The sequence below is a fragment of the Phyllopteryx taeniolatus genome, chromosome 20 (genome assembly GCF_024500385.1).
Source record: "Phyllopteryx taeniolatus isolate TA_2022b chromosome 20, UOR_Ptae_1.2, whole genome shotgun sequence".
In the NCBI taxonomy this organism is placed as follows: Eukaryota; Metazoa; Chordata; class Actinopteri; order Syngnathiformes; family Syngnathidae; genus Phyllopteryx; species Phyllopteryx taeniolatus.
In genome coordinates this window covers 16,945,224-16,964,253 of record NC_084521.1, presented here as the reverse complement: position 1 = coordinate 16,964,253, position 19,030 = coordinate 16,945,224, and the positions used below count along the sequence as shown (strand labels likewise).

General features: G+C 46.2%; 1 protein-coding gene across 11 annotated transcripts in view; it reads left to right on the top strand.

Moving 5' to 3' along the window:
- LOC133470583 (histone-lysine N-methyltransferase 2C-like) overlaps positions 1-19,030 on the top strand; it is a 69,434-nt gene that overhangs the window by 7,341 nt on the left and 43,063 nt on the right. For 10 of the 11 annotated variants that reach the window (XM_061759132.1, XM_061759135.1, XM_061759133.1 and 7 more), the window contains exons 5-14: positions 42-221; positions 2,503-2,543; positions 2,613-2,702; positions 2,803-2,912; positions 3,708-3,858; positions 7,005-7,176; positions 7,244-7,358; positions 7,433-7,596; positions 12,924-18,631; positions 18,746-18,979. In XM_061759132.1, the coding sequence (XP_061615116.1) occupies positions 42-221; positions 2,503-2,543; positions 2,613-2,702; positions 2,803-2,912; positions 3,708-3,858; positions 7,005-7,176; positions 7,244-7,358; positions 7,433-7,596; positions 12,924-18,631; positions 18,746-18,979 (6,965 nt within the window). The remainder of the gene's footprint in view (positions 1-41; positions 222-2,502; positions 2,544-2,612; positions 2,703-2,802; positions 2,913-3,707; positions 3,859-7,004; positions 7,177-7,243; positions 7,359-7,432; positions 7,597-12,923; positions 18,632-18,745; positions 18,980-19,030) is intronic. The other variant, XM_061759131.1, reaches the window with a different exon arrangement.

The following is a 19,030-nucleotide window of genomic DNA, read 5'->3' as shown; positions in this document are numbered from 1 at the left end:
TTTCCACGGCGACAGTCCTCACCATCCGTGTGTTCCCTTAGCCTGCAGCAGTGTGCCTTCTGTTACCACGGCGACCAACCTCCCATGGGCCAAGGCCCGCTGGTGGTGTTCGGACCCACGCCGGGCTACATCCCGCTTCACATCCTCAGCCGCAGAACGTCCTCGGACCGCGACGGCGATTGTCACGACCACTGCTACCGACGCAGCCAGGCCGCACACATGTGAGTCGCAGCGCATCTTCAAATCACACTCCCCCCCCCCCCCCCCCCCCCCCCCCCCCAAACAGCAGATTTCCAGTTTGACTCGATTATTTGATTGATTTTTATTTTTTTTCTATTTATTTACATTTTTTTTACCTCACCTTGCAAAAACAAATGCGCTGTTTTCCATGGACATAATTACAGATAAGGTTCAAATAAGTGACAGTGTATGAACATGAGCCTTAATGAATGACCATTTTCAATGTTGATGCCGTCGAACAGGCACGAAGGAGCTGCTGTTGGCTAAGAGTAACGCTGTGCACCCGCCAGCTCTCGCACTTTTTTCTCGTGTCAAGTTGTCCAAGTGAGGCAAGGCGACCTTGACAAAATATTTGTAGCTTGAAAGCACATACAGTCCCCTCCGAAAGTATTGGAACGGCAAGGTCAATTCCTTTGTTTTTGTTGTACACTGAAGACATTTGGGTTTCACATCAAAAGATGAATAGGAGACAAAAGTTCAGAATTCCAGCTCTGCTATTTACATCTAATTGCGTTAAACAACTCAGGACAGAGCACTTTTTGTGTGAAGCCACCCGCTTTTCAAAGTATTGGAACATTTGGCTGATGGCTGTTTCTAGTTGCTCAGGTGTTGCCTTTAAGATTGATTGCTTAAACATTAGATAGTGCTTGTTTTGACTTTGGGTTTCACTTGTGAAAACTGTATTTGCTGTTAAGCAAACACGAAGAGCAGAGAGCTGTCTGTGGGAGAAAAGCAAACTACCGTATTGTCCGCACCGTAAGGCGCAGTCTCAATTACGTGGTCTAGTTCTGTACCTAAGCCATACATAAGGCGCACCGTATTAGTCGGCGGATGCTAAAACAAGGTAACGGAAGCAAAACAGTGAGTTTGGTTTAACTTTATTCTTCTATGCATTTAAAAATACACTCTCAGTATTTTTGGATCAATCTTTTGTCACAAATCCATCGAAGTCCTCATCTTCTGTATCGGAATTGAACAGCTGGGCAATTCCGCCATCAAACACGCCGGGTTCCCTCTCGTCACTGTCTAAGTCGGTCTCGTCGCCGGGCGGCTGTTCAGCAACGACGCCGGCTTTCACGAAAGCTCGGCCAACGGTCAAAGCGGATACCTTAGCCCGGGCGTCCACAATCCATTCGCATATGGCGATGTAAAGTCACCCCAGTCTTAGTAAAGGTGTGTTCGCCGTCTCTCATCCATCGCTCCAACGCCGCTCGCAACTTCCCTTTGAAAGCCCTGTTTACACCAATGTCCAGCGGTTGGAGTTCTTTGGTTCATCCTCCCGGAATGATGGCAAGCTGATTTCATTGATTTTGAATTCTCTCACGGCTGCTCTATTCCCATTTACAACCGCGTAACTGATAGCCTGTAGTTTGAATTGTGCCTCCTAAGCTTGTCTCTTCGCTGATGCCATTTTCGGGGGCCCTTAGCCAAACAAATGTTGTTGTACAGCATACCTACCGGAGGCGTGGCGGAGGTAAGCGTACGGACTGTCCGTAGCTTTACGTAATGTTGTCTAATTGGTTTATCGCTGCCAGCGTACGTAGTGTACGTATTACGTCCCTGTGGCGGCGGGAAATGGTCCGACAGTCAGTCAAGCTTACCGAAATCGCACAACAACATTTTTAGAGATTGTGGAACTCGGCGCACCCATAAGGCGCACCGGGCTATAAGGCGCGCTGTCGATTTTTGAAAAAATGAAAGGCTTTTGAGTGCGCCTTATAGTACGGAAAATACGGTATTTGAAATCTGAGAGGAGAGAGAAAATGGATCAGAGCTATTGCACGAACATCGGGCATAGCCAATACAACAATTTGGAATGTCCTGAAAAAAAAGAAACTGTCGCTACACTGCGCAACAGACATGGAGCAGGTCGGCCAAGGGTATCAACAGCAGTTGATACCCAACAGAAACGCCCAAAGACAACAGTCAGTGACATCACTGCCAACCTCCACAGGGCAGTAGATCTGATCGGTGTTATAGGCCGATAATTAGCATTTTATGCTGATCGCCTGATCGGCTTTTGTCTCCTATTCATCTTTTGATCTGAAACCCAAATGTCTTCAGTATACAACAAAAACAAAGGAATTGACCTTGCTGTTCCAATACTTTTGGAGGGGACTGTACCTCGGGTCAAAGGTTTTCCAGCATGTCCATCAATCACTGCTTTTGTGTAACCGTGTCTTTGGCAATGTTGATTCCGTGATTGCCTTCCACTCCAAAGTGGTTCTTTTCATCTTGTTGTTTGTTTCTCGTTGTTTGTAGGAGCAGCAGCAGCAGCAGCAGCAGCAGTCCAGCACAGTGTGGTGAGTGGTGGTTTATCGTGTCAGTCGTCCCACGCAGCGCTGCAGCGTGGTCCTTTTCTTGTTTTGCAGACGACGAGTCTTCCTTCCAGTTGGTGGAGCAGCTCGGAGCCATCGGACTTCCACACGACATCGACGTCCAAACACTGTTTGACCCCACAGGTACGCACACACACTCACACACAGACTGCCACTAGTGCAAAGAGTCGCCTACAACACGAAGACACACGATTGTAAGATGAAGTCAATTTGACGTGCGCAGGTCAGTGCTGCGCTCACCTTCAGTGTGCGGCCTGGTCGGAGGGCGTGTGTCGGGGTGAGGGCCAATCGCTGCTCTACGTGGACAAAGCCATCGACTCAGGAAGCACACAGGTCAGTTGACAACACCGACATAAAACACAATGATCATGAAGAAATAAACGCATGCAATATCCCTTTGTAAATCCAAATATAGCTCTTTAAAACATGAAACATTCCTGCAGCACTGCCGCTGTAGCTTCAGACCAAACTGTGCTTATTTGGGCTGCCTGCTATTCCACCAGCAGCCTGTTGTTTGTCTCAAGGTGTACCAAGATGCGGTCAGATTTCCCCGAGAGAGAGGAGCAGCTCTCTTCACAATGGCATACAGCAAGTCCAGACTTGTTTGCCTCTCGTTGCGCTGTCCACGTTCTGGGAAGTTAGTCAATGAGAGAGAGGAACATGGTTGAAGTCTTGATGAAATTGTAAATGACGCAACTCGCGTTGGCTGCAGCAGGGGAAGATTATTTTCTAACAGCAGTTAGTTTCCCCATAATGATCAGTGGAGGAAATCTTCTGTCCACTCGCTCACGTAACTTGACTTCGCTGTAGCACCGGCTCTCGTCATGCTCCGCATCTCCTCCGTGATGCAATTAACATTAACGTTAACGTTAGAGGCAAGTTAGTGGCTCTTAGCAGTTATAGGTAAAGCCTTGTACACAAGAGTGGGGGGAATTCCGATGTTCTCCCAAAAAAAAAAAAAAAAAACAAATGCGCGAAAAGTACAATAAAAGCGGGGGGTGGGTGGGGGGGAGCGAGCGAGTGCGTGCGTGCTATATGTAATAGACTGCTGACTCTCATCGTCAGGAAGTGTGTCACCGACCTCACCCTTGCCTCTCCTTGCCCCCGCCGCATGGCTCTCCCATCCAGGTGTGTGTGTTCTGTGGCGGTCTCGGAGCGTCGCTGCGTTGCCGCGAGTCCGGCTGCGGGCGGAGCTACCACTTCCCGTGCGCTGCTGCTGCGGGAGCTCATCAGGACTGGGAGCACAGACGCACGCTGTGCACAAGACACGCACAAGCAGGTACTCGCGCACATCCCCGCGGCACTCGGGTCACAGGACTTGACTCCGGTCAAAGTCAAGTCGCCAACTTTGGGACTTCAGGATTTATTAAAGACTCCACTTGACTGTAACTTGAAGTACCTGGCTTGAAAGAGGAGTTATTTCTTTGTGTGGTGTGCGCAAACCTGTCAATGGACGCGGAGTGCAGAGGCACCCTCATGAAGCTAATATCATGCAGCTTGGGAGCTCCCAAGATGATTTGTGTTTTTGACACAATCGGGATGAAGAGACACGGAAGGTTTGTAACTCATCGGTGAGACGACGACATCGAAATGCCGCAAAGACACCTAAGCTTTATCAACATCACAGTTTGCCTCTGCTAAGCTTCAATTATGTTTATTTGATGAGACTGTTAAGTAGTTGACAAAAAGCAGACTGGTTTGGGACCATTAAATACATTGTGAATGCGTTAGTACAGCTATGTATAGGTTTGGATTGATTGATTGATTGATTGATTCCTAACGTGACAATGACATGGAAAGAACAACAAAACAGACAAGCTTAAACAAAAACTAAATATATATATCTCAAATATGATGATTCAAAAAGTAGTAGGAAGTAAAACAAATGTACTCGTACCCCTATCTCTGCTTATAATCCTATCTAACCATCACTTTATAGAACATCAATATAGTACTACCGTAGTATAATAAGAAATATGAATACACATTACGTAAAGTGGGATATGCTGGCAACTTGAAGATTAAGACTTGAAATTTGTGATTTCGGACCAACCCCAATTCTACCCCTTAGCCCTTCGTCTTACCCCTGGACCGTAGCCCTCCGTTTGGAGCGCCAAGATGAAGGGGTAAGATCACGCCCCTCGGAATTGGCACGACGTGACAGTTGTTTACATTTGCAAGATGCCGTCTTGTCGATTGAATATTTCTCTTTACTATAAATTGCTTTTTATTTCAATTTGTCAGGCAGTTTATGGGTATTTGCAGTTTCTAAGTTGAGTTGTTTATAATGTTTCCTACCACATTGTAAGGTACATACATTTATTTTGTTATATGCTCCAGGAACACATTTTGACAGACTGACTTTTATATCCTAATGTCGGTCAACAGATAACACCAACAAAAAGCTGCACAAAACACACAACCAAACATTTGTAAAAATCCAAATAGAAGAAAATATGGTCAAACGGAATAAACTAGAATAGAACAAAACTATCACTGGAACAATGAAAATGAGTTGGGCATCTCGCAATTTTCAGCGTTGAGGTAAAACATAAGAACACATTTATAAACAAAAAGCAACTTATTCACAGAAGTTCTTATTCATGTTTGGGAGAATGTCCGTATTATGATATGGTAGAAGTGTGATGATAACATTTTGCCTCGGTCTCATGTCGTTTTTGTTCATATTCCTCTGGAAGGAACTCTAGCATGACATGAGGTATTATATACTACAACTAAACTACAGCTATGTGCCAAAAATTCAGAATATCGAGGAAAAATCCATTTATTTCAATAATTTGTTTCAAAAAGTGAAACTTGTATATTAGTTCACCACACACAAAGTGAAATATTTCAACCCTTTATTTGTTTCAATTTTGATGATTATGGCAGAAAGACAAGAAATAAACACCAAATTAGAATATGACAAAAGTTCCACATTGTAGGCTGCGTCCCAATGTTGCCAGTGAATTATCGCAAAACACCTGCAGCCTTGAAATGGTCTCAGTCTGGCTTAGTAGGCTTCAGAATCACGGGGAAGGCTGCTGTCTTGATGGTTGTGCAAAAAAACATCATTGACATCATGAGAAAAGGTCTCAACAAGAAATGGCAAAAGAAGCTGGATGCTCACAGAGCGCTGTATCAAAGTGCATTAGCAGAGTGTTAAGAGGAAGGGCAAAATGTGGCCGGAAAAGGGATGACCGCAGCCTTGAGAGGATTGTCAAGCAACGGCGATTAAGATATCCGGGGGAGCTTCATAAGGAGTGGACCGAGGCTGGTGTCAACGCATCAAGAGCCGCCGCATACAGACGTCCGTCTGTAACGCTTGCAGCTGTAGAATTCCACGAGTCAAGCCACTCCCGAACCCAAAGAAACGGGCTGCGCTAAGGAGAAAAAGTACTGGGCCCAAGTCCTCTTTTCCGATGAAAGTCAATTTTGCCTTTCATTTGGAAATCAAGGTCCCAGAGTCTGGAGGAAAACTGGAGAAGCTCAAAAGTCGGGCCGCTTAAAGGTCCAGTGTGAAGTTTCCGTCGTCGGTCATAGTTTGGGGAGCCATGTCATTTGCTGGTGTGGGTCCATTGTCTTTTACCAAGAGCCCTCCATGCTTCCCAATGCCGACGAGCTTTTGTTTTCCAGCAGGATTTGGCACCTGCCCACAAAACCAAAACTGCCAATACGCTTTCTGTTTAAGATCCTTTCTTGTTGAAATAGTCACATTTTTAAGAAGGTTTTTGTCTTTCTGTCATAATCATCCAAATTAAAACAAAGGCTTGAAATATTTTACTTTGTGTGGTGAACTAATATAACAAGTTTCACTTTTTAAAACAAACTATTGAAATAAATGGACTCTCCCTCGATATTCACATTTTTTGCCACATACCTGTATATGAAACGCGAACGTCGCAGTATTGTACTAGCGCCGCTACATTAGCTATGGAGCTTCTGTTTATGAAATGCAGTGGAAAGTCCGTTTGCTGTGAATTTGTCACAGTAGTTTGACTAGCGAGGCTTGAGGTCGTTAACGAGCTGTTTACCAACAATTCAAAACATGGCTAATACTTACGTTGATTAAAAACACGACAGTCATAAATAGTATAAATATCAATAATTCTGCTTACGCACATTTACGTACTACTTTTTGGCACCGCTGCCGTCTCGCAAGCTCTTCGTCAGTCAGTCCCATAAGCGAGGGCCCCGGACCACACTTGGTTTCAAGGGCTACACGCCCCTTCGTCTTAGCCTCATGGAGAATTGGGACACCCCTCCGTTCTCGTGGACGTGCAAAAGCGAGGGCTAAAGGGTGGAATGAGGGCTAAGGGGTAGAATTGGAATTGGCCCTTACTCCCGCCTCTGCAAACGCCACCAAAGTAAAAAAAACAGACAAACATGAACAAGTGCACACGTGTTGTCGGTCTTTGGTTTCAGCGTCTCGATCGTGCGTGTCGTGTTCATGCGGCGGTGACGCCGGCAGTCTGTTGATGTGCTGTTCCTGCGGTAACCAATACCACGCTAGATGCCTGGCCCCACCCCTGACGCCCTCCTCCCTGATCCGGGCTAGCTGGCAATGTTTACAATGTCGAGTGTGTCAGAGCTGCAGGTAACACACACGCACACACACAGACACGGTTGCAGTGACCTAACGTGTGTGCTGCTGTCTCCTTTAGGCTCCGAGAGGAGACGTCTGTGTTGCTGGTGTGTGCTCGCTGTGATAAAGCTTACCATCCACACTGTCTGACTCCTCCACTGGATCACACACCTGACAGTAAATGGACCTGCCAGGTGACACACACACACACACACACACACGCATACTTTGGTCAACCAGTCTTAACCTTCATATGCTCTTTGTCCAGAGCTGTAGGGTGTGTCTTCGCTGCGGTGTGAGGTCCTCTGGTCCCTGGGCCAATCACCCGTTCCTTTGTGCGTCATGTGACCCAGCTCTGCCTTGTGCTCTCTGTGGCCGCGCCCCCGACTTGTACTCACTGCAGGACTATGTGATGTGTGTCTGCTGCTACAGGTACGCCCTAATACAATGTAGAGTTGACATGACATCCTACAGCAGGAGTGACCAACCTTTTTTGATCCAAGATCTATTTTTCAAGTGGCCAACCTTCCGGTATCGACCAGTTCAATGTCAACATCGCAAACACACACCCCTTTTCCAGCCTGCGGTCGCTAACCTCACAACACTTTTTCTTGTCATACAACCATTATACATCAAATGGCACTCTCTGCTCTTCTCACACACACACACGCACACAAATGCTAACCTGCATGATGAGCTATAGCCATAACTGACCTTATTATGAACCAAATCAGATACAAGACAGGTAGATCTCTGATTTAATAAAGAAAAGAAAAGAAAGAAAGGTAAATCACTTCCTACCTTAGTGGGAGACCTGACACTGGGAGGAGGCGGCTAGCTTCTGGTTGACAAGAGTGGAAGAGCTGTTGATCTGTACTTGGACTAAATGATGCGTGAGAAAGCAGACACGAACCAATATGTTGATCCAAAAAGAAATGTCAGGTTCAAGGCACATCTTCTGAGATTGGGATACCTCTCCTCCACCAGCAGTTTCCAGAACACTACACGCTCTCCAGGTTGAGCGGATGTTACTCTGGCTTGGATCTCGATGTCATCTTGCAATGTCAGAATCTCATCCTCAAGAGCAGAGCTTTCCAAGTCAAAAAGTCATTTGACTTTCGCGGCAGCGTCACCAGCGTCACTACTTGCACCAAACGGAAAGCACATAAGGCTGGCTCGATGGATGCAAATGCTACGAAAGCATTCAAAATAACCTCTGTTGTGTCCTTTTTAATGCCAAAATGGCGAGTAGCTCTTCCTTGGCGCTCATGTCTTCAAAAACCATCCTGATGAAAACACATACTGCTAATTGTGCCGCATCCGCCACATCAGTCGTCTCGCACGCGTCAATATCCAGCCACAGCCATTCCCTCACGTCGCCTTGTCGTGGTATTGCGGGAGGGTTGCACTTCTTTAATGGTCTTTACGATCGGTTTTATTTTTAAAATTGTCAAAAAGGCTATCCACTGCCTTGAGAAAGGCTTCCTTCACAATATCGTCGTCTTTAAATGGCTTCTTCCATTTAGCAAGGACGTGACTGATGCGATCGAAAGCAATAGTTGAGACCCTGGGTCTTCGGTTTGGTGTAAATTGACTGCCGTGCTGCGAGGTGTACTTTCCAGTCCTGCAGTTTTGTAGCGTGTAAAGCCGTTTTGGCAGGGACATCCCATCCCTCTTCGTAGTTGCAGTGTAGAGTTTGAAAATGCCGCTCCAAATTCCCTTTCTTTGCCAACGCCGCTGTTGCATTGCAGATCGAGCAGGCTTTGAATGAGCATAAACAAACAAATAATCTTCCGACCACTCAGGGTGAAAATGGTAGCTTTTGGCTCGTTTCCCTGCCATGTCAACGTTTAGAAGTGCGCAACAGGCACATGCTTTTGCGGACATGAGAATGATAGGGTGTGTAGGCTGTAGTGTACATTATTACAAAATGCATATTGAACACCAGCACTCCGCCCAAAAAAGGATTTTATATACATGCAGCGGCTGAAATATGTATTGAACACGTCACCATTTTTCTCATTAAATTTCCAAAGAATTGACCAGATGTTGGGAACAACCCAAGTAATCATCGTAGAACAAATAAGATCAAAAATTAAGTTGTGTGTGATAATGTGAAATGACACAGGGAAAAAGTATTGAACACGCCCACTGCTATTTCTTTAATACTTTGTACAAAAGCCTTTGTTTGCAACGACAGCTTCAAGACGCCTCCTGTATGGAGAAACTAGTCGCATGCATTGCTCTGGTGCGATTTTGGCCCATTCCTCCACACGAGCAGTCTTCAAATTTTGAAGGGTCCGTGGGCTTCTTTTATGGACCTTGAGTTTCAGTTCTTTCCATAGATTTTGGATTGGATTCAAGTCAGGTGATTGGCTGGCCCATTCTCGCAGCTTTATTTTTTGTCTTTGAAACCAATTGAGATTTCCCTTGGCAGCACGTTTCGGATCATTATCCTGCTGAAATGTCCACTTCCGTTTCATTTTCATCATCCTCGTAGATGGCAGCAGATTTGGGTGATGCGCAGTGCCCTTTCTCCTCCAAACGTGGTGTGCATTATGGAATGCAAAGAGTTCAATTTTGCTCTCATCAGACCACACTATATTCTCCCAGTATTTACCTGGCTTGTCCAAATGTTGTTCAGCAAAGTTTAAACGAGCTTTGACGTGCTTTTTTTTTCCTCTTCAATGGGGTCTTGCACGCGTGGTGAGCGTGCATAGAGGCCATGGCGGGCGCAGTGCATCATTGACTGTTTTCATTGTGACAACAGTACCTGCTAATTCCAGGTCTTTCAGAAGCTTTCTACAGGTGGTCTTTGGCTCTTCTGCTTATTCTTCGCAGTCCTCTGTCAGAAATCTTGGGAGTAGGACCTGATCGAGGCAAATTTATGCTGGTATGATTGGCTTTCCACATACGTATTATGGCCCCAACTGTGCTCACTGGAACGTTCAGAAGTTTAGATACGCACCTGTAACCAATGCCATCGTTACGTTTTGCAACAATTAGTTTGCGATGGTCTTTAGACAGCTCTCTGCTCTTCCCCATCATGAGATCTGTCTTGACTCACACCTTTTTCTAGGCCATCAATTAGGACTGAACCACCTGATATTAATTTGCACTGACAAGTGGCTGGATTGCTGTTTGATTATTGAAAGATTTTAGGTGTCTTGGCTTTTTGCATATGTTCAATACTTTTTCCCTATGTCAGTTCACACCACTTAATTTCTGAGGTTATTTGTTCCACGTTCTTTGTATGTATGGCATTACTTGGGTTGTTCCCAACATCTGGTGACATTTTCAGGTCAATAGCACTTTTGGAAGTATATTTAGTGAGAAAAATGGTGACGCGTTAAAGACTTATTTCAGCCGGTGTGTGTGTGTGTGTGTGTGTGTGTGTTGCCACCAGAAAGTATTCACAGCCCTTCACGTTTTCCACATGTTGCTGTTACGGACTTATTCTAAAGCTCACTTGAGTATAGTTTTAAAAAAAATATTGACATAAAATATCCCATAATGACAAAGTAAAAGCATATTTTCAGACATTTGTGTCCATTTATAAAAGAATGTAAACATTCAAACCTAATAGGTACATAAGTATTCACACCCTGATCCACTGATCATCCTTGAGATGCTTCTCCAACTTGGAGTCCACCTGTGGTAAATTCAGTTGATTGAACATCATTTGGAATGGCGCGTAAAAACGGTCTCATAGTTAGCCGTGCATATCAGAGCAGAAACCAATCAATCTAAGGAATTTTCTGCAGAACTCTGAGACCAGATTTTTTCAAGGCACAAATCTGGGGAATGATACAAAAGAATTTCAGCAGCCTTGAAGGTCCCGAAAAGCACTGTGGTCTCGATTATTCAGAAACGGAACAAGTTGGGAACCACCGGGACCCTTCCTAAATCTGGCCCTCCGACCGAGCTGAATAACTGGGGAAGAAGGGCCTTGGTCAGAGAGGTGAACAAGAACCCTATGGTCACTAAGGTGGTGCTCCAGTGTTCCCTTGCGGAGATAGAACCATCCAGAAGGTCAACCGTTGTTAACGAATCAGGCATTTATGGTAGAGTGGCCAGACGGAAGCCACTTCTCACTAAAAGGCTTGTAGTTTGCCAAAAGGCACCTTAAGGATTCTCAGACCTGCAGAAACCAAATTCTCTAGTCTCATGAAAGTTTTTGGCCTGAATTGCAAGCGTCATATCTGGAGAAGAAGAGGCACTGCTCATCACTTGGCTAACACCGTCCCTACTGTGAAGCATGGTGGTGGCGGCATCATGCTGTGGAGCTGTTTTTCTGCCGCATGAACTGGGCGACTATTCCACATTCTTAAAGAGAACTTACTCCGGAGCACTCTGGAACTCAGACTAGGGTGTCGATTCACCTTCCGACATGACAATGACCCAAAGCGCACAGCCAAGATAACAGAGAAGTGGCTTCAGGAGCAGTGAACTGTGAATGTCCTCAAGTGGCCCAGCCAGAACCCGGACTCGAATCCAATCGAACATCTTTAGAAAGACCTAAAAATGGCTGCCCACCAACGCTGCCCATCCAACCTGACGGACCTTGAGAGGATCTGCAGAGAAGAATAGGAGAAAATGCCCCAAAACAGGTTTGCCAAGCTCATAGAGGCATACCCAAGAAGACTTGAGGCTGTGATTGCTGCCAAAGGTGCTTCAACAAAATATTAAACCAAGGGTGGGATTACTTATGTACCTATTGATGAAATGTTTACATTTTCAATAAATTTGCACAACTGTCTGAAAATGTTTTTCATTTGTCATTATGGGATATTTTGTGTAGATTTAAAAAAAAAAAAAAAAAAAAAAAAGAAAACTATGCTCAAAGCAGCTTTAGAATAAGTCTGTAACATAGAAAAATGTGTAAATACTTTCGGGTGGCACTGTATATATGTGTGCGTGTGTGTGTATATGTATGTATATATGTATAGAAATTGAATGTGTATGTATGTGTGTGTGTGTATATATATATATATATATATATATATATATATATATATGGGTGGGTGTGTCCCTACACTCGTCGTCAACTTTGGATCAGTCCGCGGTCTACCATTAGATCACGATCGACTGGTTGGGCACTCCTGTCACACAGTATACAGTATCCTAAATTTGTGGAAATGTTTTTTGTCATCCATGTTTCACTGGAAAAACTCCCCTCTTTGCTGGTTTTGTGCTCAGGTCAAAGCAATTTCTAATGTAAAAAGATTGCCTTGGCACCATTTCTTTTGGCATCTTCAGGGCAGAATCTTTAGTTAGGCCCTGGTCCTGTCTGAAAAAGTGCTTTACTGCCCTCTTATGGCACCTATAGACAATTACAAACCTTTTTAAGGGGATGTCAGTCCGGTATAATGGCGAAGGGGACCGTGACAAAGCACCTGTGGGAACTTTAAACGTCTACAATGTATTTTTGTAACACAAGATGTCACCACAGAGATGATATACTTGTATTTAACTTTTGTCCAAATACACCAGCCATAAAGAAAACAAAATGATATTAAATATGGCTTAAAAAAAATCATGTAATCAATCCGGTCGTGCTCGTTAGCGTAGCATACACAGGACGTCAGCTGCCCCATTTTCCGGATTTCGTCACATGACGTTCTGTAAATAGTGGATTGCTCATAGATTTTTACTATTTGCGGCAGTGCTCGGTCCCTATTCCCTGTAGTTTCATTGTCCATGATGTATGGTTTGACTCTGTGTGCCGTGTAACACCTTTTGTACGTGTTGTTTCGTAGGTGTGTGCATACCCAGTGTGTTTCCATCGAGGCAGGCATCAGCACAACAAAGTGTGATGACAAAAGTTACATTTGCCCTACCTGTCAGCCTCAGAGGGCGGAGCTAGCAATACTCGCACCAATCTCTCACAGTCCTGCCCAAGACCTCCAGCTTAGACCCACACAGGCGCCACATGTTCAAAGTCCTCCTGAAGTTTTCCCCCTGAGTACTACCCCTCACAGCCCCTTCCAGCTATGTTCAGAGCAGGCTAAGACTCCAACTGAACCTACAGGACTGTCGCACGAAGGTCCAGTACCGTTTCCAGCCGATGCCACAGAGCTCCAGCAAAGTCCAACTCTATCTTCTTCTAGCGCCACAGAGCACAGACTAACTTTAGTCCTGGCTGCCTCCAACCCAGAAGAGCTCCAGCAAAGTCCAACACCATCGCCTTCTAACTCCGGAGAGCAAAGACTAAGTCTAGTCCTGTCTCCCTCCGACCCAACAGAGCTCCAGCAAAGTCCAAAATCGCTTATGCCCACAGAGTTAAAACCAAGTCCACGGTCATCGCCCTCTCCTGCTACAGAGCCACAGCAAAGACTAAGTCCAGAACCATCTCCTTGTTACCCAGAACCTAGATTAAATCTAATACTATCTCTCTCTGACCCACCAGAGCTTCAGCAAAGTCCAGAATCATCTCCTTCTAACCCCGCAAAGGTTAGACTGAGTCCAACACAGTCTTCATCGAACCCAACAGACCCCCAGCAAAACACAGAACCATCACCCATTCACTCCACAGTGCTGAGAGACAGTCCATTGCCATCTCCTGCAAACCTCACAGCATCGCCGTGTAGTTCATCTTCCTTGGACCACACAGAGCTTCACCAAAGTCCTTCTGAGCTGCAGACAAGTTTAGCAACATCTCCCTTTAACCCAACACAATTTAGTGAAAGTCCACCACAATATCCATCTGAGCACACAGACCTCCCTTTGACCTCTCATCCCACAGAGCTTCAACTAAGTACTGTTCGATCCTCTTCTAACAACACAGAGATCCAGAGGAGTCTTGTACCATCCCTTTCAGATGCAACAGATCACCAGCAAAGTCCAGTTCCATCTCCTTCGAACATCACAGAGCTCCAACAAAGTCCAGACTCATCTTCTTTTAATGTCACAGAGCTCCATCCAACTCCAGTCCCATCTTCATTGATGCCCACAGAGTTCCAGCTAAGTTTCGTCCCATCTCCTTCTAACGCCAAGGATGTCCATATGAGTCCAGTACAATCTCCTTCTAACGACATTGAGCTACAGCAAAGTCCACTCCCATTTCCTAACGTCACAGAGTTCCAGCAAAGTCCGCCATTTCCTTCTAATGTCACAGAGCTCCATCCAACTCCAGTCCCATCTTCATCGAAGCCCACAGAGTTCCAGCGAAGTTCAGTGCCATCTCCTTCTAACGCCAAGGATGTCCATATGAGTCCAGTACAATCTCCTTCTAATGACACTGAACTACAGCAAAGTCCACTCCCATGTCCTAACGTCACAGAGTTCCAGCAAAGTCCGCCATTTCCTTCTAATGTCACAGAGCTCAATCTAAATCCAATCCCATCTTCATCGAAGCCCACAGAGTTCCAGCGAAGTTCAGTCCCATCTCCTTCTAACGCCAAGGATGTCCATATGAGTCCAGTACAATCTCCTTCCAACGACACTGAGCTACAGCAAAATCCACTCCCATGTCCTAACGTCACAGAGTTCCAGCAAAGTCCGCCATTTCCTTCTAATGTCACAGAGCTCAATCTAAATCAAATCCCATCTTTATCGAAGCCCACAGAGTTCCAACAGAGTCCTGTCCTATCTCCTTCTAACGCAAAGGATCTCCGTCTAAGTCCAGTCCCATCTCCTTCTAACCCGAAGGATCGCTGTCTAAGTCCGGTCCCATCTCATTCTGACGCAAAGGATCTCCATCTAAGTCCAGTCCCATCGCCTTCTAACGCAAAGGATCTGTGTCTAAGTCCAGTCCTATCTCCTTCTAAACTAAAGGATCTCCGTCTAAGTCCAGTCCAATCTCCTTTTAACGACACAGAGATACAGCAAAGTACACTCCCAACTCCTAATGTCACAGACTTCCAGCAAAGTCCAACACCATCTCCTTCTGTCTCAGATCTCCATTTAATTCCAGTCTCATTTACATCGAAGCCCACAGAGTTCCCACAAAGTCCAGTATTGTCGCCATCTAATACAAAGGAGCGCCATCAAAGTCCTGTTCAGTCTCCTAACATCACAGAGCTCCATCAAAGTCCTGTTCAGTCTCCTAACAACACAGAGCTCCATCAAAGTCCTGTTCAGTCTCCTAACAACACAGAGCTCCCTCAAAGTCCTGTCCAGTCTCCTAACATCACAGCGCTCCATCAATGTCCAGTCCCATCTACTAACATCTCAGAGCTCCAGCAATGCCCGTTGTCATCCCCTTCTAACACAACAGATCTCCATTTAAGTCTAGACCAATCTTCTAACGTCACACAGCTCCAGAAAAGTCCAGTCCTTTCCATTTTTAACTTTACCGACCTCCCCCCATGTCCAACACCACCACCTTCTAAAATCACAGAGCTTCAGCAAAGTCCGGTACCATCTTCATCGAAGCCCACAGTGTTTCAAGAAAGTCTAGTCCCTTCTCCTATCAATGTCACAGAGCTCCATCAAAGTCCAGTCTCATCTCCTTCTAACACTACAGAGCTCCAACAAAGCTCAACACCATCTCTTTCCAACATCACAGAGATTCTGCTTAGTCCAACACCATCGCCTTCTTACATCACAGAGCTCCAACAAAGTCCAAAACTGTCTTCCAGCGTCACAGAGCTCCATCGAAGTCCAATCCAATCTCCTTTGAACATCACAGAGCTCCATCAAAGTATAATCCCATCTCCTTCTAACATCACAGAGCACTGTGTTAGTCCTGTCCCATTTCCTTCTGGCACAGAATTCCATCAAACTCCAGTCCAATCTCCTAACATGACAGCACTCCAACAAAGTCCAACATCATCTACTTCTAATGTCACAGAGCTCCTGCAAAGTCCAGTCCCATCCCCTTCTGAAGTCACAAACACGAGACTAAGTCCAGAACCTTCTACACCAATCCCCACAAATGTCCAGCCAAGTCTAGTTCAATCTCCCTCAGTCCCTGCAGAACTTCATGAAAGTCCTGTGCCGTTGCCCTCAAACGCCACAGAGCAAACGCGGAATTCCAATTTATTAGGTCTTGAGCCTCTCATGGTTGGAAAAAGCCCCGGAGAACACCAACACCTCACTACACCTTCTTATCCTTGTGGAGCAGATCTCCAAAAAGGTGCACTGCAACCTCCCCCTAGTCCAGCTGATCTTGTAAAGACCCATCTGTTCTGCTTTGAGACTGCAGAACTTCAGGAATGTCCTGCTGCACCTCATCTTAGTCCAGTCCAAGTAAAGAATGACCCACACGTCAACCATGTTCCTTGGGAATGTAAGGAAAACCATGCCACATCGCCAATAATTCACTTTTGTTCAACACCCCCTCCATTGTTTTCTGTTCCTTTGGACATGGAGCCATTCACTGTCCTTTTGACCTCCACACCGGCTCAACTTAGTCCTCCATCCAGCCCTTCCATGCAGTCAACCAGGGAAAAGCTTGCAACAGAAGTGTCTCCAAAGTCTCCGGTGCAGGATAGTACGATGTCCGAGCTCAGACCGAGCAGATTTGATGGTGATGAAGCAAAGCCTGAGATTATCTCTCCAGACCACATTGTGCAAGATGATGGCACCCAGCTGAGTAGAGCCCATAGTCCTGCTGACGTCACCATTGACCCGGCACTGCTCCGAACCCATCAAGGAAAATGCATTCCTGAGCTGCATTGTTCTACACAAGTTGTAACATCACCTCTGCAGAGTCCTACACAGGATGTTGAAATGGTGCTAGCTCAGGAGAGCAATTCTTCTCATTTGGCCACTTTTACACTGGACCAGGACCTCTCACCAGGCAGTAAACACCTTGCATACAGGCCCAGTTCAGCTCCCTGTAGCCCATCAAGAGTGCCCCTTAACTCCACCCCGTGTAGTCTGTCACAGCCTGCCAGTCCAGCACGGATGCCCTCTACGCAACCAGCTAGGCCTTTGCAACTGCGAATTCTTTCCCGCCAGTTTGTTGCGCAACTGAACGTCACAACAATGCTCCCTCATGGCTGTGGGGCCGGCGGCACAGAGCTTAGACCTGGAGACATTACACAGAACCTAAACCTGGACAGTCAAACACTTGAATCAGCTCTTTGTTGCTCTGCCACTGTCGTGCCCGCACCCCCATCAGTTTCCCATCTGCAGAGTAAGCAGTCGAGTCCTCTTCGTGATCCGCCGTTGCCCACACCATCAAGCCTTGTGCACCAAAGCACTTCAGTGGACCGCAGTAGCCTCGTTCACATGTCTTCTGATGCTGAAACTGTGGAGGACGTTCCTTATCATCAAAGTGCTTCTCTTGACTGCACATTGCAATGCACAAAACCTTTGGAACACCAGGCAAGCACAGTACATATACAAGCTAGCATGAGTGGTGCTAGCCCTTCACATGCTAGTGAAATGCCTGCTAGTCCTGCTAGCTCACTTCAGGCCTCATGTGACTCAATGACGGAGGTGACAGACCCTGCCGAACCTTTACCAGCAAGGACCAGTCCTTTAAGCCAACAAGATAGCCCGGTGATGCTAACTGGTGACTGCTCTTCCCAGCCGCCAGCCAGCCCCTCGTCAGTGCTTTCTACTCACGCTGACACCATCCCACCTAAGAATGAAAACACCAAGACAGCAGTTGACCATCTGTGCCAAGTCACTGGATTACAAACCGGTCCTGGTCCACTGGGTGGTTGCAGTCCAACTGGGTGTGTGCGTGATCCAGAGCCGCCTCAGCTCACAGAGTCTGGCCAGTCTAGTCTTTTACAAGTCTCGACTTGCAGCAGTCCCTCAGAGACGAAGCTTTTACATTCAACTAACGTTAGTCCTACACACTGTAGACCTGCTTATGACAGCTCTGATAGCCAAGGTCTGAGCATCATTTCCTTGGAGGAGAGTGTTTGCTTGAGCAACCAAAGTTCCTTACAAACTTGTGTGACGTTACGCACATGCACACATGCTAGTAGCAGCCGGACTCCAACGCAGGCTGCTGAAACATTTCACGGTAGCCCCACAGGTAGCACAGATTCTAGCCTTAAATCGAACACACAGGCCACTTTTCGAGACCAGAAGTCGCTCATTTCCACTTCACTGCAGCTTGATTCTGGTCCATGTTTGACTTCAGATTCTTCATGGAAGACCAAACCAAAATCGACAAGTTGCCAACCCGGCTCGCTCACTGCTCGCCAGGCTAGTGTGACTTACCCTCGCCAGTCTCCAGCACCATTAAGCCCCTTGAATGACAGACTACCCAGCAGTCCCACTCAGGAACACACTGACATGCCTGAACCTCGATGTACTCATAAAACACTAGATCGTTCTTCCCCCACTCGTGCTACACAAACCCATACAGTGAACGGGAGCCAGCTTTATAGTCATTCACAATTGGCTAATGCACAGATTACACAAAGTCTTACTCCTACCAGCCCTGAGGAGCCAGAGACCAGTACGGGTCCAGCTGTTCATACTCTCGTTGAGTCAGAAACTGGCCCATGCCCTACTGGTCCTACTTCTATCGTCTTGTCTGTGGGCGAGGCCACATCCAGTAAGTATGACTGAGCACTCCGCATTCTTTCAACTTTCATACAACTTTCAGCCGTGACCAACCTTTTTTTATTTTATTTTTTTCATTTATTTATTTCCCCCCCCCCCCCAACAGTTTACACCACAGACCAGGAAGAACATCTCAGCTTACACCAGTACCTTCCTGAGACGACAAAAGGAGGAGTGCTGGATCTGGAGAAGAATGAGCAGGAACAGGAGGGAAATGAGGAGCAGAAGCAAGAGAATAGCGAGCAAGAGGAGAGTGAAGTACAAAACCAGGAGGAGCAAAACCAAGGGCATAAGGAGCAGAACCAGGAGGAGCTCAGTAGTTCAAAGTGCCCCCCCTCAGGTATGGTGCAGGGAGTGAGTTTTAATGAAGGAATGTGAGGATGAGGATGTG